The 12262-nt window shown below is 50.3% G+C and overlaps 1 protein-coding gene across 10 annotated transcripts in view; it reads left to right on the top strand.

Moving 5' to 3' along the window:
- Positions 1 to 12027, top strand: part of NPRL3 (NPR3 like, GATOR1 complex subunit) — a 41825-nt gene extending 29798 nt beyond the window's left edge. For 8 of the 10 annotated variants that reach the window (XM_066197795.1, XM_066197801.1, XM_066197799.1 and 5 more), the window contains 3 exons: positions 4400 to 4589; positions 5725 to 5917; positions 10810 to 12024. In XM_066197795.1, coding sequence (XP_066053892.1) covers positions 4400 to 4589; positions 5725 to 5917; positions 10810 to 10975 — 549 coding nt within the window. In that variant the 3' untranslated portion in view covers positions 10976 to 12024. Of the gene's footprint in view, positions 1 to 4399; positions 4590 to 5724; positions 5918 to 10809 lie in introns of all 10 variants that reach the window. The other 2 variants (XM_066197792.1, XM_066197793.1) reach the window with 2 other exon arrangements.
- Positions 12028 to 12262: the final 235 nt, after the last annotated feature.

Genomic DNA, 12262 nt, shown 5'->3' with positions numbered 1-12262 from the left:
CCTTGCTGTGAGTGCAGGGCACACTGAGGTGCAGCCCTGGGGTTGCTCAGTGGGGTGCACACCCCTTCCAAACCTCCTGGGAAAGCACAGGAGCACGTGGTGACCCAAAGCCTTCAGTCAGCACATGCTGACTGGCAGGATCTGTACCAGGCACTGCTGCTGCTGTGGGGGAAGGCTTTGATCTGCTGTTCAGGATAAGGATTTCTTTGTCCAGCATCAAATTTCTTTACCCAGCTACTCTGCAAGAAGTTGCTTTGCAAACCAAGAGTTAGGGATGATGTTTGTGGCTTCGCCTCCTCTGCACTGTAACCTCAGCCAAATTCTCTGCTTCAGAAGCTGTAACACCTCTCTTCTCCACCTTGAACAAACATGGACTAGCAGGAGGGATCTTCTCACCTGTAAGGAGTGTTCTCATTTCCTTCCTGCATCCCCTTTATCATAATGCACATTGTCATTATTATTGTGGGTCTTTAATTCTCCCTTGATGGGATGTGGGTAACGGCAGAAAAAAACCCCCAAAAACCAAAACAGATGGGAAAGCAGGACAGCTGCTGCTGAACAAAATCTGTTTAACTTTTCACTTTTGTTTTAGTCAGTCTGGGCCATCCTGCTGGGGGTCAGGCACAGGGAGATGAGCCCTCTGCCTTGTGCCTGCGGAAAACGTGCCGAGCTTTGTGCGGGGCTCCTGGAAAATGAGGCAGGAAAATGTGTCAGGGGATGGAGTGGGAGGGGAGCTGAGCTGCCTGCACACCCTGAATGGGCAGCTGTGTCTGCAGGGAACCAGGCTGCAGATGGGGCTGCTCTGCTGGGAAGGCATTAGGAGCCACTGGGGCTTTTGCTGGCAGAAGTAGAGGAGTGGGATTAAGATGCATTTATGTTCAGTTGGACTGGGTATAAAATCAGGGGTTTGGCACAGTAAGTTAAAAGAACATGTCATGCTAGTCCTGAATGGAGGGAATGGTTAAGCTGAGAATTCAGAGCTGTTACCTAATGATTAAAATGGCAATATTAAACAGTAGATGTTTCATCCTACATCAGTAGGAGTTTCCAGAGTCTGTTTCCTGTAAAAAAGGGAGACATTTTCATAGCTTAGGTGTTTTCCATGGAACAGCATGGTTTGAATGCTACAAGAAAGTAATACATTTCAGCAAACATCGCTGCACCCCAGTGGCTTTGAAGGTGTCATCATCCTGAGCCAAGGCAGCCCTCAGTTCTCCAGTCAGAGCTTGAAGAGGATTTGTATCAAATAACTGGATAATCCAGGCTGGAGAAAGGGGGTTTGTGTGCTTCAGCAGGCAAAACAAGCTGTGTTTTCACTGTCGCCTCACGTAGTGAGAAACAAGCTGGGATCCAGTGCTTCTAGGCTGCTGTTTTCCCTTCCCTTTCCTCAACCTGTTGCTGCTCCCAGTTATCCTTAACTTTTATAGCCCTGGGAAAGAAAACAGCCTTAAAGAATCATTGCAGGAAATTTAACACATTTCTCGAGAGTTTTACAAATGGCCCCAGAGAATAAGGAATGCTGGATCTTTTCCCTCCAAGACTTGGAGCTGAGCTTTCCTCTGGCCATCCTGAAGTGCCCAGCTGGGCTGATGTGCAGTGCTGTGTTTTTGGAAGCCTGTGCAGCATCTCTGGTTGTGGCAGTGAGCACAGAGCAGGGCATTGTACCAGTGCCTTGCATGACAACATCCTGGCACTGCTCTGGGAATGGCCCTGGGCTGCTCCCTGCCAGCAGGAACAAGCCAGATGTGGCTGCTGCAGCAGACAGGACCCCCTCAGAGCAGGCTGGAAAGAGGCAGCATGGGCAGACAGGAAACATGAAAGGAACATGGATGAAATTTAGATGGAATTGGTAGTTAAATTAAGCAACAGAAAATGTCACTTTATGTTTCCACCACAATCCTGGTGTTAACGCCAAAAAAAGGCTGGCTCTGAATTCCTGCTGTGCCAGAGCATGACTGAGGCAAGCAGTCCTGGGATGAAGTATATCCTTGCCTGGCAAGCTGCTCCCAGCCTGTTTGGCTTCAGCAAGGAGCCCAGCTCTAATGAAGTGCCCTGAGAGCAGGCACAGAGAGAACCCTGCACCTCTGGGGAAGGAGCAGCATTTCCAGCCAGCACAGCACAGATGGTGCAGGGAGGCCTCTGCTCCTGCAGCCCTGTGTGAGCTCCATGGGAGCTTGGGAGGAGCAGATGGAGAATGGATGGAAATGCAGTGCTGGTGTCCAGAAGCACAGGCAGCAGAATGTGTTAGCAAAGCCTCTGCTAGAGCTGATCTGTGAAAACACTTCTACCTTTGGTAAGAAGTGGGTCTAAACCTGGAGGAAGTGGGAATGGGGTGAGGCACTTGCAGTGGTGGCACAAAGCTCATCACATGGGCAGATGCTGCAGCACTTGGGCTTTTTCTAGGACTGGGTTTTAAGAGGTACCAAATACCTGCTGAAGTTTGGCTAGTACAGAAAAATGTCAGGCATCTTCAGTCTCTGGTCTAGGGATGATTGTTCAAGTTTATTCAGGATAGAAGAAGAGTTTCCTCTAGTTCTCAGGATCTCCAGCTCTCCCACCTAGAGATGGCACAAAGGTGTTTGGCAGGGGTTGTTTGCACAAGGTTGTGGCTGTAAAGCTGTAACACCACTGCTGCCTGGCTTCCACTGGGCCATAGCTGCTGGCTCAGGGTGGCTTTCTAGATATTTCCACGAGGTTGTGGAGGTGATGGTGCACATGCAGGATTAGAGAGGGCTGGATGAGACTCTCCATGCACATGGAGCTGCAACAACAGAAATTGGCTATTTTTGGAATTCATGGAACCAACCAGAGTGCCCAGGGTAGTGTCTGGGTCAAGCCCTACCCATTGCTACTGTAGGTCTGGTAGAGCCTGTCTTCCTGTCTCCTTGGATTTTTCCAGGGTTGTTTTGTGCTCTGAAACGTGCAGACCTCTTCCATTTGCTAATCAGACGTCACTGCATGCCAACAGGTTGGAAATTTAAGTAAAATAAATGAACTAACTTTCCATCCAGGCCTGCATCTGGAAGGAAGGATTTCAGCAACGTAATCACTGCAGTAAACCTCACTCTTGCAAGCTGGCTTCAGATGTTAGCAAAGCATTATGTCTTTGGTGTCTTTTGCCAACCTTCCTCTTCTGTAGATTTTTCTGTTAAACATGTAAAATGAATTATGGCTTTTCCAAAAAATGATGTTTGAAGGCGATCCCAGATAGTATGTTTTAAGATTAAAATCCACTGAGCCCCCAGAAGTGGTAATCCCTGAAAAGACAGGGTGTGGGTCTGTCTGCAAACAGAAGAGGTTTCTTCTGTGATTTGATAGCAGAGGAGGAACTGAGAATTACCGGATTTATGGAAAAAGGAAAATTATGTGGGCTGATGAACTTGGGTTTGGGGCTTTTATTGCGATTTGGCCTGTTAGCCTGATGATTAATGCAGCAGAGTGAGCTTCCTTCTGAGCCTGAGCTCATGCTGCATGTGTTTGTCTCACCAAAACAGTGCTGGTTGCTATGAAATCCCCCAACAGCCTTGTCAGTGATTGTGTTCTGAGCCCTTTGCTACAGGGAGAGTTGCCTGCAGTGATATGAAAAGGCTTTTGATGCAGAAATCAAGACACAATGATGCATTTTGAAGGCTCCTCCCAGACTTCTGAAAACACACCCTACCACACTTGCCCCTCGCTCTGCCCGTGGTGTGGGTCTCCAGCAGGTGTTGGGCAATGTTTAATACATCTCATTGCTTTGGAGTCTCTTGCCTGCCTGAAAACCCAGGTGTCTTTATTAGCTTGGCCCTATATAGCAGAGGGAGGTGAAATGAGGGCTGGTGACTCTGCATTGAGAGGGGACTCCTTGGCAGCTCAGGCTGCTGTCCCCTGCCAGGGCTTGTGCTGCTGCTGCTTCTGTATTGCCCAGCCCTGTCAGGCTCCAGAGCCTCTCCCATGGCCTATCAGCAGTTTCCCATCTGACAGCAAAGGGCTTCTATTCCTGGCCACTTACCCTGGCTGCTTCAGCTCTGCCCCATGACCCTGCCCTCTCTCTGGCTCTCTAGAGGAGCCTGCACTTCAGTCTGACCATGTGGTGATTTATTTTAGTGCCCCTTGTGTAGCAACTAGCAAAGTGAGGCAGGGGCAGGGCAGGTCCCTTTGAGGCTGTGCTGGTCAGTGTTGCATAAAGATGTGGATCATGAAAGGCTCCACTGCAGCCTGAGCTCCCACAGAGGCTCTGGGTGTGATTAAGGTTTGTGCCTGGTCACCTTTTTGTGATTGAAAAAGAGATAAGATCTTGTGTGGGGTGGGTCGAGAAGCATTTCTCCATGTGACTCATGACTCCTCAAGTGTACCCTTTGTGTGTTGTTCTCCTGTATCTCACTTCCCAGATGTTTAGGCCTCGTTTCTCCCCCTGCAGACCCAGCTGATCCAGATGGTGATCTGGATGCTCCAGCACCGGCTCCTGATCCAGCTCCACACCTACGTGTGCCTGATGGTGCCCCCGAACGAGGAGGAGTTCCGAGCCCAGGATGAGGACATGCCCTTCACTGCCAGGGTTGGGGGACGAAGTTTGAGCACCCCCAATGCTCTCAGCTTTGGCTCTCCAAGTATGAGCACACTTTTCTCTGCTGTTCAGGCTCCACCTTGCTCCCAGAGCTCCCCTTTAGTGCTGCCAAGGGCCATCAGGCCTTGCTAATGAGACATCTCCTCTTGCTGCAGTACTTGCTAATTAGGTCCAGCCTTTCCTAAATTGATAGCTGGGCAGTGGTGAAAGTTCTAGGGGCTCTTAGACTTCTTTTTAGAAAAAAGTAATGCTTTGTAATTTGCCAAATTCTCATTTGGTCATGTAAAAGATTTTTATGAGAGGTACTTCTTTCTGTTTTGAAGTAACCTCATCCTCCCTTGCTGCACTCAGAAGTATCCTCTGTGTTCCCCTGGCAGATTTTGGTTTTCAGGACAGAAAGAAAATGTGAGAATTTGTTCAAGCAGCACTGGTTTCTGTGGGCTGTAGAGCCATTAGAGCCACCTGAGGAAACACAGAGCTGGCTTTGTTCTCAGAAATGATTGATTTCTGTTTGTGTCCCCTGATTTCTTTAATCTCCCCAGTGCCATTCTTCAGGGTGATTCCAGGAAAGCATTCTTTCAAGAGGATGAGTCAGATATGATGCTGAAATCACCATTCCTGCCTGTGCTGTTCTGAGCAGCCTTCTCAGAACACTGCTGGGCTTGGATATGGGGAGAGATGCTCTGTACAACTTTGAGCTTTACAGGAGTCACGAATTAGGGCAGAAATCTTGGCACGTGAGTCAGATGAGTCTGTGATCTGCTTTTTCTGGCTTCCTCACAAGAGGATATTGCTTCTTGGCCTCTCTGCCTGCTCCCACCTTCTGTGCTGTTAGGCTTTTCATGTTACCACTTCACGGTATTCCAGCACAGCTTTCTGGGAATTCTCTTTTCAAATGTTTTTTATGGACTGTTTATGGTCTCCACAAGTACAGTTTTCCACACAAATTGACGACTCTGTTGAAACATTTGAATTTCCCATTGAGAAAATTGCTGTGTTGTCATATGACTAATTGCAGATTCATGGAGCACTTGGAGAGCCACTTTCTCTGCTCTCCAGAGAAGAGGGATTAGTTGGAAAGGCTGCACAGAAACAGCCTGAATTGATAAACTTTGCATCCTTATGCTGAGGAGTATAAAAATTCAGTGTGTCTGTGTGTCTCTCTCTTGCCCTGATAGCCAGTAGTGATGACATGACTCTGACAAGCCCTAGCATGGATAATTCCAGTGCTGAGCTGATACCTGGTGGGGACTCACCCCTAAATAAGAGGATGACAGAGAATCTCCTGGCAAGCCTGTTGGAACACGAGCGGGAAGCCATCCTGAATGTCCCAGCTGCCCAGAATCCAGAAGATCTCCGCATGTTTGCCAGGTGAGCAGTGCGGGATGCAGTCGTTGTTCCCTAGCCTCCCTGCTTTATGGAAGGATTGGTGTGGAATCTGAGCAAATCCTGTTAGCCTGGGGATTTGGAGGAGAAATTCTTTTGGGTTTGCTCCTGTATTTCATCTGTAATACGAACTAGTATTTGTGGCACAAAAACACTTGGTAACAAAGAGTCCTGGGTGTGCGAAGGAGTGTCAGGAGTGTGGTTGGACTTCAGTGTTTGCCTGCCAGTTTTCCTTGTCCACACCTGGCAGACACAAAACTGCACAGCCTAAAAAAACCTTTGTAAGCAGGCGAGGCAGGGACCCGGTGATGCTGATGCTGACATTTTGTGTCCATTGGTTGTTTCCAAGCCAGCTCTCCTTAATTTTACAGTTTGTGAACTCCGCGGAAACATGAGACACAGAGCCAGCCTGAATACTGAGTGTCCCAAGGTGTGTTTGGCAGTGATGAGAGCTCACTGCTTTGGTTAGTTAAGCTAAAGGCATTAGGATGTGTGATCAGCAGCACACGCTTTGTTGTTACAAGTTTGCACTCAACAAAACCAGGCACTATGTGGTTCTGCATGTGGTAAAAGCAGAATGACTTCCTAAGCAGCCATCTGGGAAGAGGGGAGGGGGAGAAATGCTTTTTCTTCCAAAGGATTTCAAAACTCAGTGGCATCACTGGAATGCAACTTTCACTGGTTTTCATACTTGTGGAGCAGAAAACCACCTGAGGCAAGGACTGCAGCTGTTCCATATTGTGGATTCAGTTGGTAATCCCCTGAAAACCTGGTTCTTGCCCTAGGATGGATACAGTCAGGTAGCCCAAGGAAATTGTAGTAGCGGGAAGATCCTTTCCTTGTCTGTGGCAGGGTACAGCTCAGGGACTTTGACAGAACTCTCAAAACTTGTGGGGAGTTACTGCTCTCTGAATTATTTGTCTCCTTCATCTTCTGCAACTCTTCAGTGAATATGCTCTGACTGGGAGGCAACATTGGCCACTTGAGAATTCCGAAGGGTTTTTTTCTTTATTACCAGCTAAGTCATTACAAAACCACTGAGGAAGGAAAGTAACAACAAAATCATATTTAATATCTTAAGACAGAATTTGTGGGGGACTCCTTGGACCTGTTCAGTGGTGATGCAGATTCTTAGTTATCCTAGTGAGAGGAAAGATGTCGTGATTGCTCCCCTCTCATACCCTCAGCTGGGTAAAAGAGCCATTTGGAAGCTTTGTAATTGCAGATGCAAGAAATGACTCTAATTTCTTTGTGAAACCAGCTGAATGATGTTTATTGTGCAGTTTGCTCCTGCCCTAGGTTCTTTTGCAGATCCCCAGGCCTTACCAGGTCAGAATTTCCAATCTACTACAGATTGAATTGACAAGTGCAGAGTGCTCTGAGGCACCAGTGAGGAACAAACAGATTAAACAATAAATAAACAATAAACAGATGGGTCCAGTGGGCAGATGCTGCAGTGCACATGTAGGAATGTTCATGCCAGACCCTCTTGGTTGCTGCTGGTTTTATGAGACACCACAACTTGTAGGTTGTGGTGTATTTTCTCTCTTTTTGTGTTGTAACCATCAGAGATGAGTGAGTAAATCTGTTGCTCTCAATGAAAGAGAAGAAACCATGGTGAAGCTGCCTGAAGGAGCTGATCTCCCTCATGACCCTCATGCAGGTACTGCTCCAGCCCTGGCCAACAGCTCTGCTCTCACAGCTGCCTCCAGAGCAAAGCGCTATAAACGCACAACCGGTGCCCTAAATATCCCGTGGTATTTGCCCTTCCCAGGATGCTGTGTGTGCACACAGAGGGATGGGCTATTTCCAGCGCAGCAATAAAGTTCAGCCTGGCACATTTTCCTGTGCTGGTGCCTCTGAGTGCCTGTCCCCTGTCACACAGACAGCACAGAGTGCTGGTGCCTGTCCAGGGCTGTGCACAGCCTGTGTTTGAAGGCAGAAACCTTAAGGGGAAGTAAGGAATTAATAAAGCTTGGCTCCAGTATTGGCTGCATTAACCCTCATAAACATTGAATGGGAATTTAAATCCAGGCTCTTTCCTGAGGTGCAACTAAAGGAGGGTTGGCCTGTCCTTCCAGGAGGAAGCTTGAGAAGGACACACGTCTGTTTTGAGCTAGATCCTCAGTTATGTACACTAAGCCTTCCTCACTGCACATTAGGCAGTGCTTTTGAAGCCTGAAGAAAGTGGAGGCTTCACTCATGGCTTCTCTCCCAAGCCATGGGTGTGGAGTTGCTTTCAGGGTTTATTTGTCTTGCTCTGAGACTGGGAGGTGAGATCCTTCCCTCCAATGAGAAATCCTCATTGGCAGCACTGAGCTGTGGACAGTTCTGCTCTGGTTTCAAGCAGTGCTGTGGCAGGGACGTCTCCTTGGCCAGAAATAAGCTAATTCTATTTGAATTGCTAGTCTGAGAGAATTCTTTTCTTTTTAGTGTGTAGGAACACTCCAGTGCTGTTAGAGGGGCAGCTCTTGCAACTTGAGGAGGGGAAAGCAGTGATGAGCAGTGGAAAGCAATGATCTTCCATCACTGCATCTGGATGTGCACATCTGTCAGCAGGCACACCTGTGCAGCTTCAGAGGGGCTCAAACACAGTGTCACTGGCCCAAGAAGTGCCATCTCATGCTGATTGTGTCTCATAAATGTTCACTGCCCAAAAAGGCAAAGACAGCGCCCACCTTCTCTGGAGCTATGAGCCCCAAGGACAGCCTTGTAGATTCCAGTTGGACTTTTGGGAAAAGCTCCTCCCTGAGAGGGTGGTGCAGCCCAGGACAGATTGCCCAAGCACGTGGAGGGATCTCCATCTCTGAAGGGTTTGAAAAAGCTCCACAGCATTAGCAATAGTCCTGCTGGAGCAGGATGCTTGGCTAGACTTTGGGGGTGTCTTCCAGCTGGCTTTTTTGTGATATTCTTTAATATCCTCTCTAGCTTTTACTGGAGTGGAAAGTATTTAGTCTTGACCAGCTACAAATCCAGACTCTTTCTGAATATAAGATGGATTTATTTATTGGCAAACTGCTCAGTCTGTGCTGCTGTGGAAGCCAGGCTGTACCATTTACATGGAAGAGAGCTAAGCCCAGGGTATGAGCCCACGGGCACAAGAGCCTGGCATAGGGGAGGGAGTCCCCCAAATCACTTTGTGAACTGTGATCTGAGTTGTGAAATACAAATGTTTCTGTTCATACCTGTGGGAACAGTCTGGCTTTGACACTGTCCCAGTGAGTGGCCACTTCTCAGTGCCCACAGCTGCCACTGGCCCAGGGGAGGTGGCCAGGGAGCCTCGTGTCAATACTCAGTGGGAGACAGTGCGAAAGGCAGGTGCACAGCCCAGACGTGGGGAAGGCTGGAGCTGGTCTCTGTTGTTTGTGCTGCAGGTCCAGGGAGGCAGCAGTTATGTTCTCCATACTGGTGCCGGTTGAGAGCTGGCAGAGGAACAGCAGGAGGGAGCTGGCAGCGAGCTGGGGCTGCCCAGCCTCAGGCTGCCAGTGAGGATCCTGCTCTGAGCCCACAGAGCTCGTGGGGGAGAGGAGGGACGTGGCAAGTTGGGAAGCATAGAAACACACGTGGCACTGGGCTGGAGGTGAAAACTCTGCAGTGGGGCAGGTGATGAAGGGACACTTGCTGCACGGTGACTCCTTTCCTGTGACAGGAGTGCCCAGCCTGAGCAGCAGGAGGCAGCCAGGCAAGTGTTGGTCCCACAGGGAAAGCAGGAGCTACTCCATCCTCCAGAACAGGCTGGAGTGCTCCAGTAGATACTGGGAATATTTTGAGGGCTGTTCCTGCATGGGAGCTGTATGAATGGGTTGGAAAACAGATCATGTCATCTCCACTCATTTTTACAGCCAGTTGGCATGAAGCTGCAGATGGGTAATGGAACATGAGCAAAGGCTGCTGGAGCACAGAGTGTGATGTGGAACACATGTGGAGGCACAGCTGGCTGTGGAGCTGGGAAGGGACTCTGGCCTGTGGGCCTTCACGGGGTGGGGAGGATTTGAGTCACACGTGCAGCATGGCTGTGACACTTGGGAGGGTGTCGAGACAAGAGACTGAGCAGCAAACCCAGGCTTCATGTGGGGGGCTGGCTTGGTGTTATGGCTCAGAGGGAACTCTGAGGAGGGGCCCTCAGCCACTGGGGACTTCGGCTGTTTGTTGTGGACCCTGCAGTGACTGACTGTGCAGGGCCAAGGTTTTCTGATGGCTGCAGCAAGTTGGTGGCCAGCAAAGGGGTATCTGTGCTGTCTTTGTTTAAAGAGAACAGGGAATTTAAGCCGGCATGGTTTGAGCTTGGGCTTCATGGGATTTGTAACTCCCACAGCTTCTCTGTGGTGCCTTCCACCAAAATTTCCATCTCCCTATTGTGACTGCTCCACCCAATCCAAGCTGCCCAAACCCTGAGTGCAGGACCTGTAGTTACAAAGCCTCTTGGGCTGCTGGAGGGGAAATTGCTCTTTATTCTAAAACGCAGTGCAGGTACCCAGGCCCCTCTGCAGAGCTGTGACAAAGGGCAGTTGTAGGCTTAGCTAAGAGAGCACAGGATAAATCTGCCATGTCCGGACTTCTCAAGGCTCGTTGGTACTTGTGTTTGTTTACTTTCTGAAATCATAACTAAGTTGAAAATTGACAGTCTTGGGAAATGCCCCCGACTGGGAAACCTCCTGATCCAAAGAGAACCTTGGCAAAGCCCCACAGCGGGCGAGTCCCATCTTTTTCCAGGGGATTTCTGTGTTAGGCATGATTTAATTCCTTTTTCATGCAAATGAGGGACATAACCCAAACAACCTTCTGATTTGCATCCCATGGGAGAGGAGACCTTGGGGGTGGCAGGATGAGTTTGAGCTGTTTTTGGCCCACGTGCTCCCTTGCTGTGCTGCCTGCAGGCTGCTGCACTACTTCCGAGGCCGGCACCACCTGGAGGAGATCATGTACAACGAGAACATGCGGCGCTCCCAGCTGCTGATGCTGTTTGACAAGTTCCGCAGCGTGCTGGTGGTCACCAGCCACGAGGACCCCGTCATCTCCGTGTTCCAGTCGCTCCTGAAGTGATCCTGCTGGCACAGGAGGGAGGAGCCTGCCATGCTCTCCATGCTGAGAGTCTAAAGGATGCCTGAAAACCGAAGGAGGTGGTTTCAGTTCCTCCTCGCCACGTGACACGCAGCAGGTTGACCCCGTCTGTGCCTCGATTTCCCAGCTGCTCCCCGAGGCTCCAGGGCCTGCTGCAGGACAGCACGTGCTTGCTCAGCCTGGATTCCTGCCCTGCCACGTTCACAGCCCTTCCCTGGCCCTGCTGCCCCCCAGGGATCACCAGAGTGGGGCAAGAGGGTTCCGCTGTGGCACTGCTGGCAGAACGTCACCTTTGGGGGGACACTGGTGCCCTGGGAATGTTTCCTGTGCTCTCCAGCATGACTGCTGGGACACTCAGCCACGAGAGCCTGTCCCCATGGCACAGCATGCATGGCCTTGCTCCAGGGCACTGGGCAGCTGGCCTGGCTCCTAGGGAAGTGACCCTGAGCACCCAGGAATTTTGTTTGATCTCACAGCAGTGAGGACAGAGGTGGGAAGGCAAAGTATCACAAGTAAACATGAAATTGTGAATGAATGACTCCGTCACTGTGTCACAGCTCATTCTTTCCTCACCCCAATGTCCTTATTCCCAAGAGTCTGCTGGAGCAGGGCTGTCACCAAGCAGCCGCTGTGTTCCTGGGTTTCCATGCTGCCCACTTTGTGCCTTGGGGTGGGAGCTTGGTTGTTGAGCAGCACTGAAAGGTGCAGGTCAAGCTGCAAGTTCCAGGACATGTTCCACCCAGAGGCTGGTGCTGAGGGCACTCAGGCTTGTTTTGTCCCTCCAATCCCCCTCCCACCAAGCATGGCTGTGGCTGCAGGGAACCAGACAGGGATCCAGATTTTCCTGGCCTGGGCTAGAGCTATCCAGCCGGAAAATGAGATACAGGGCGATGTTTCCTGCTCTGGTTTGGGACTGCTCCTCCAGCCATGCCACGGCCAGAACAAGAGGTGACAGCCGTGGGACATGCCAGGGCCTGGGGACAGCAGGAGCTTGTGCCAGCTCAGCCCTGCCTGTGTGAGGCCACTGTCCCCCACAGCTGCTCGCTGCTCTGTGCTGCACACGCAGGGGAAGGGAGGGGGAACTGCCTCTCTGGTGGCGTGGCCTCTCGGGGTTTGCTGTTAGAAGATTGCCAGGGGCCCTCTGAAGACCTTCCCTTACAGCACACATGGCAGCTGGAGCTTTTCCCAGAGCTGCAGGCTCTCAGGAGCGGCTTCCCTTGCCCAACAAACTGGGTGAAACTGGGAGCTTTAGCTGACTTACCGTCCAGC

The sequence above is a fragment of the Chamaea fasciata genome, unplaced genomic scaffold (genome assembly GCF_029207755.1).
Source record: "Chamaea fasciata isolate MVZ Bird 193981 ecotype frontalis unplaced genomic scaffold, bChaFas1.0.hap1 SCAF_16, whole genome shotgun sequence".
NCBI classification, from domain to species: domain Eukaryota; kingdom Metazoa; phylum Chordata; class Aves; order Passeriformes; family Sylviidae; genus Chamaea; species Chamaea fasciata.
This window is presented reverse-complemented; position numbering and strand designations above follow the sequence as displayed.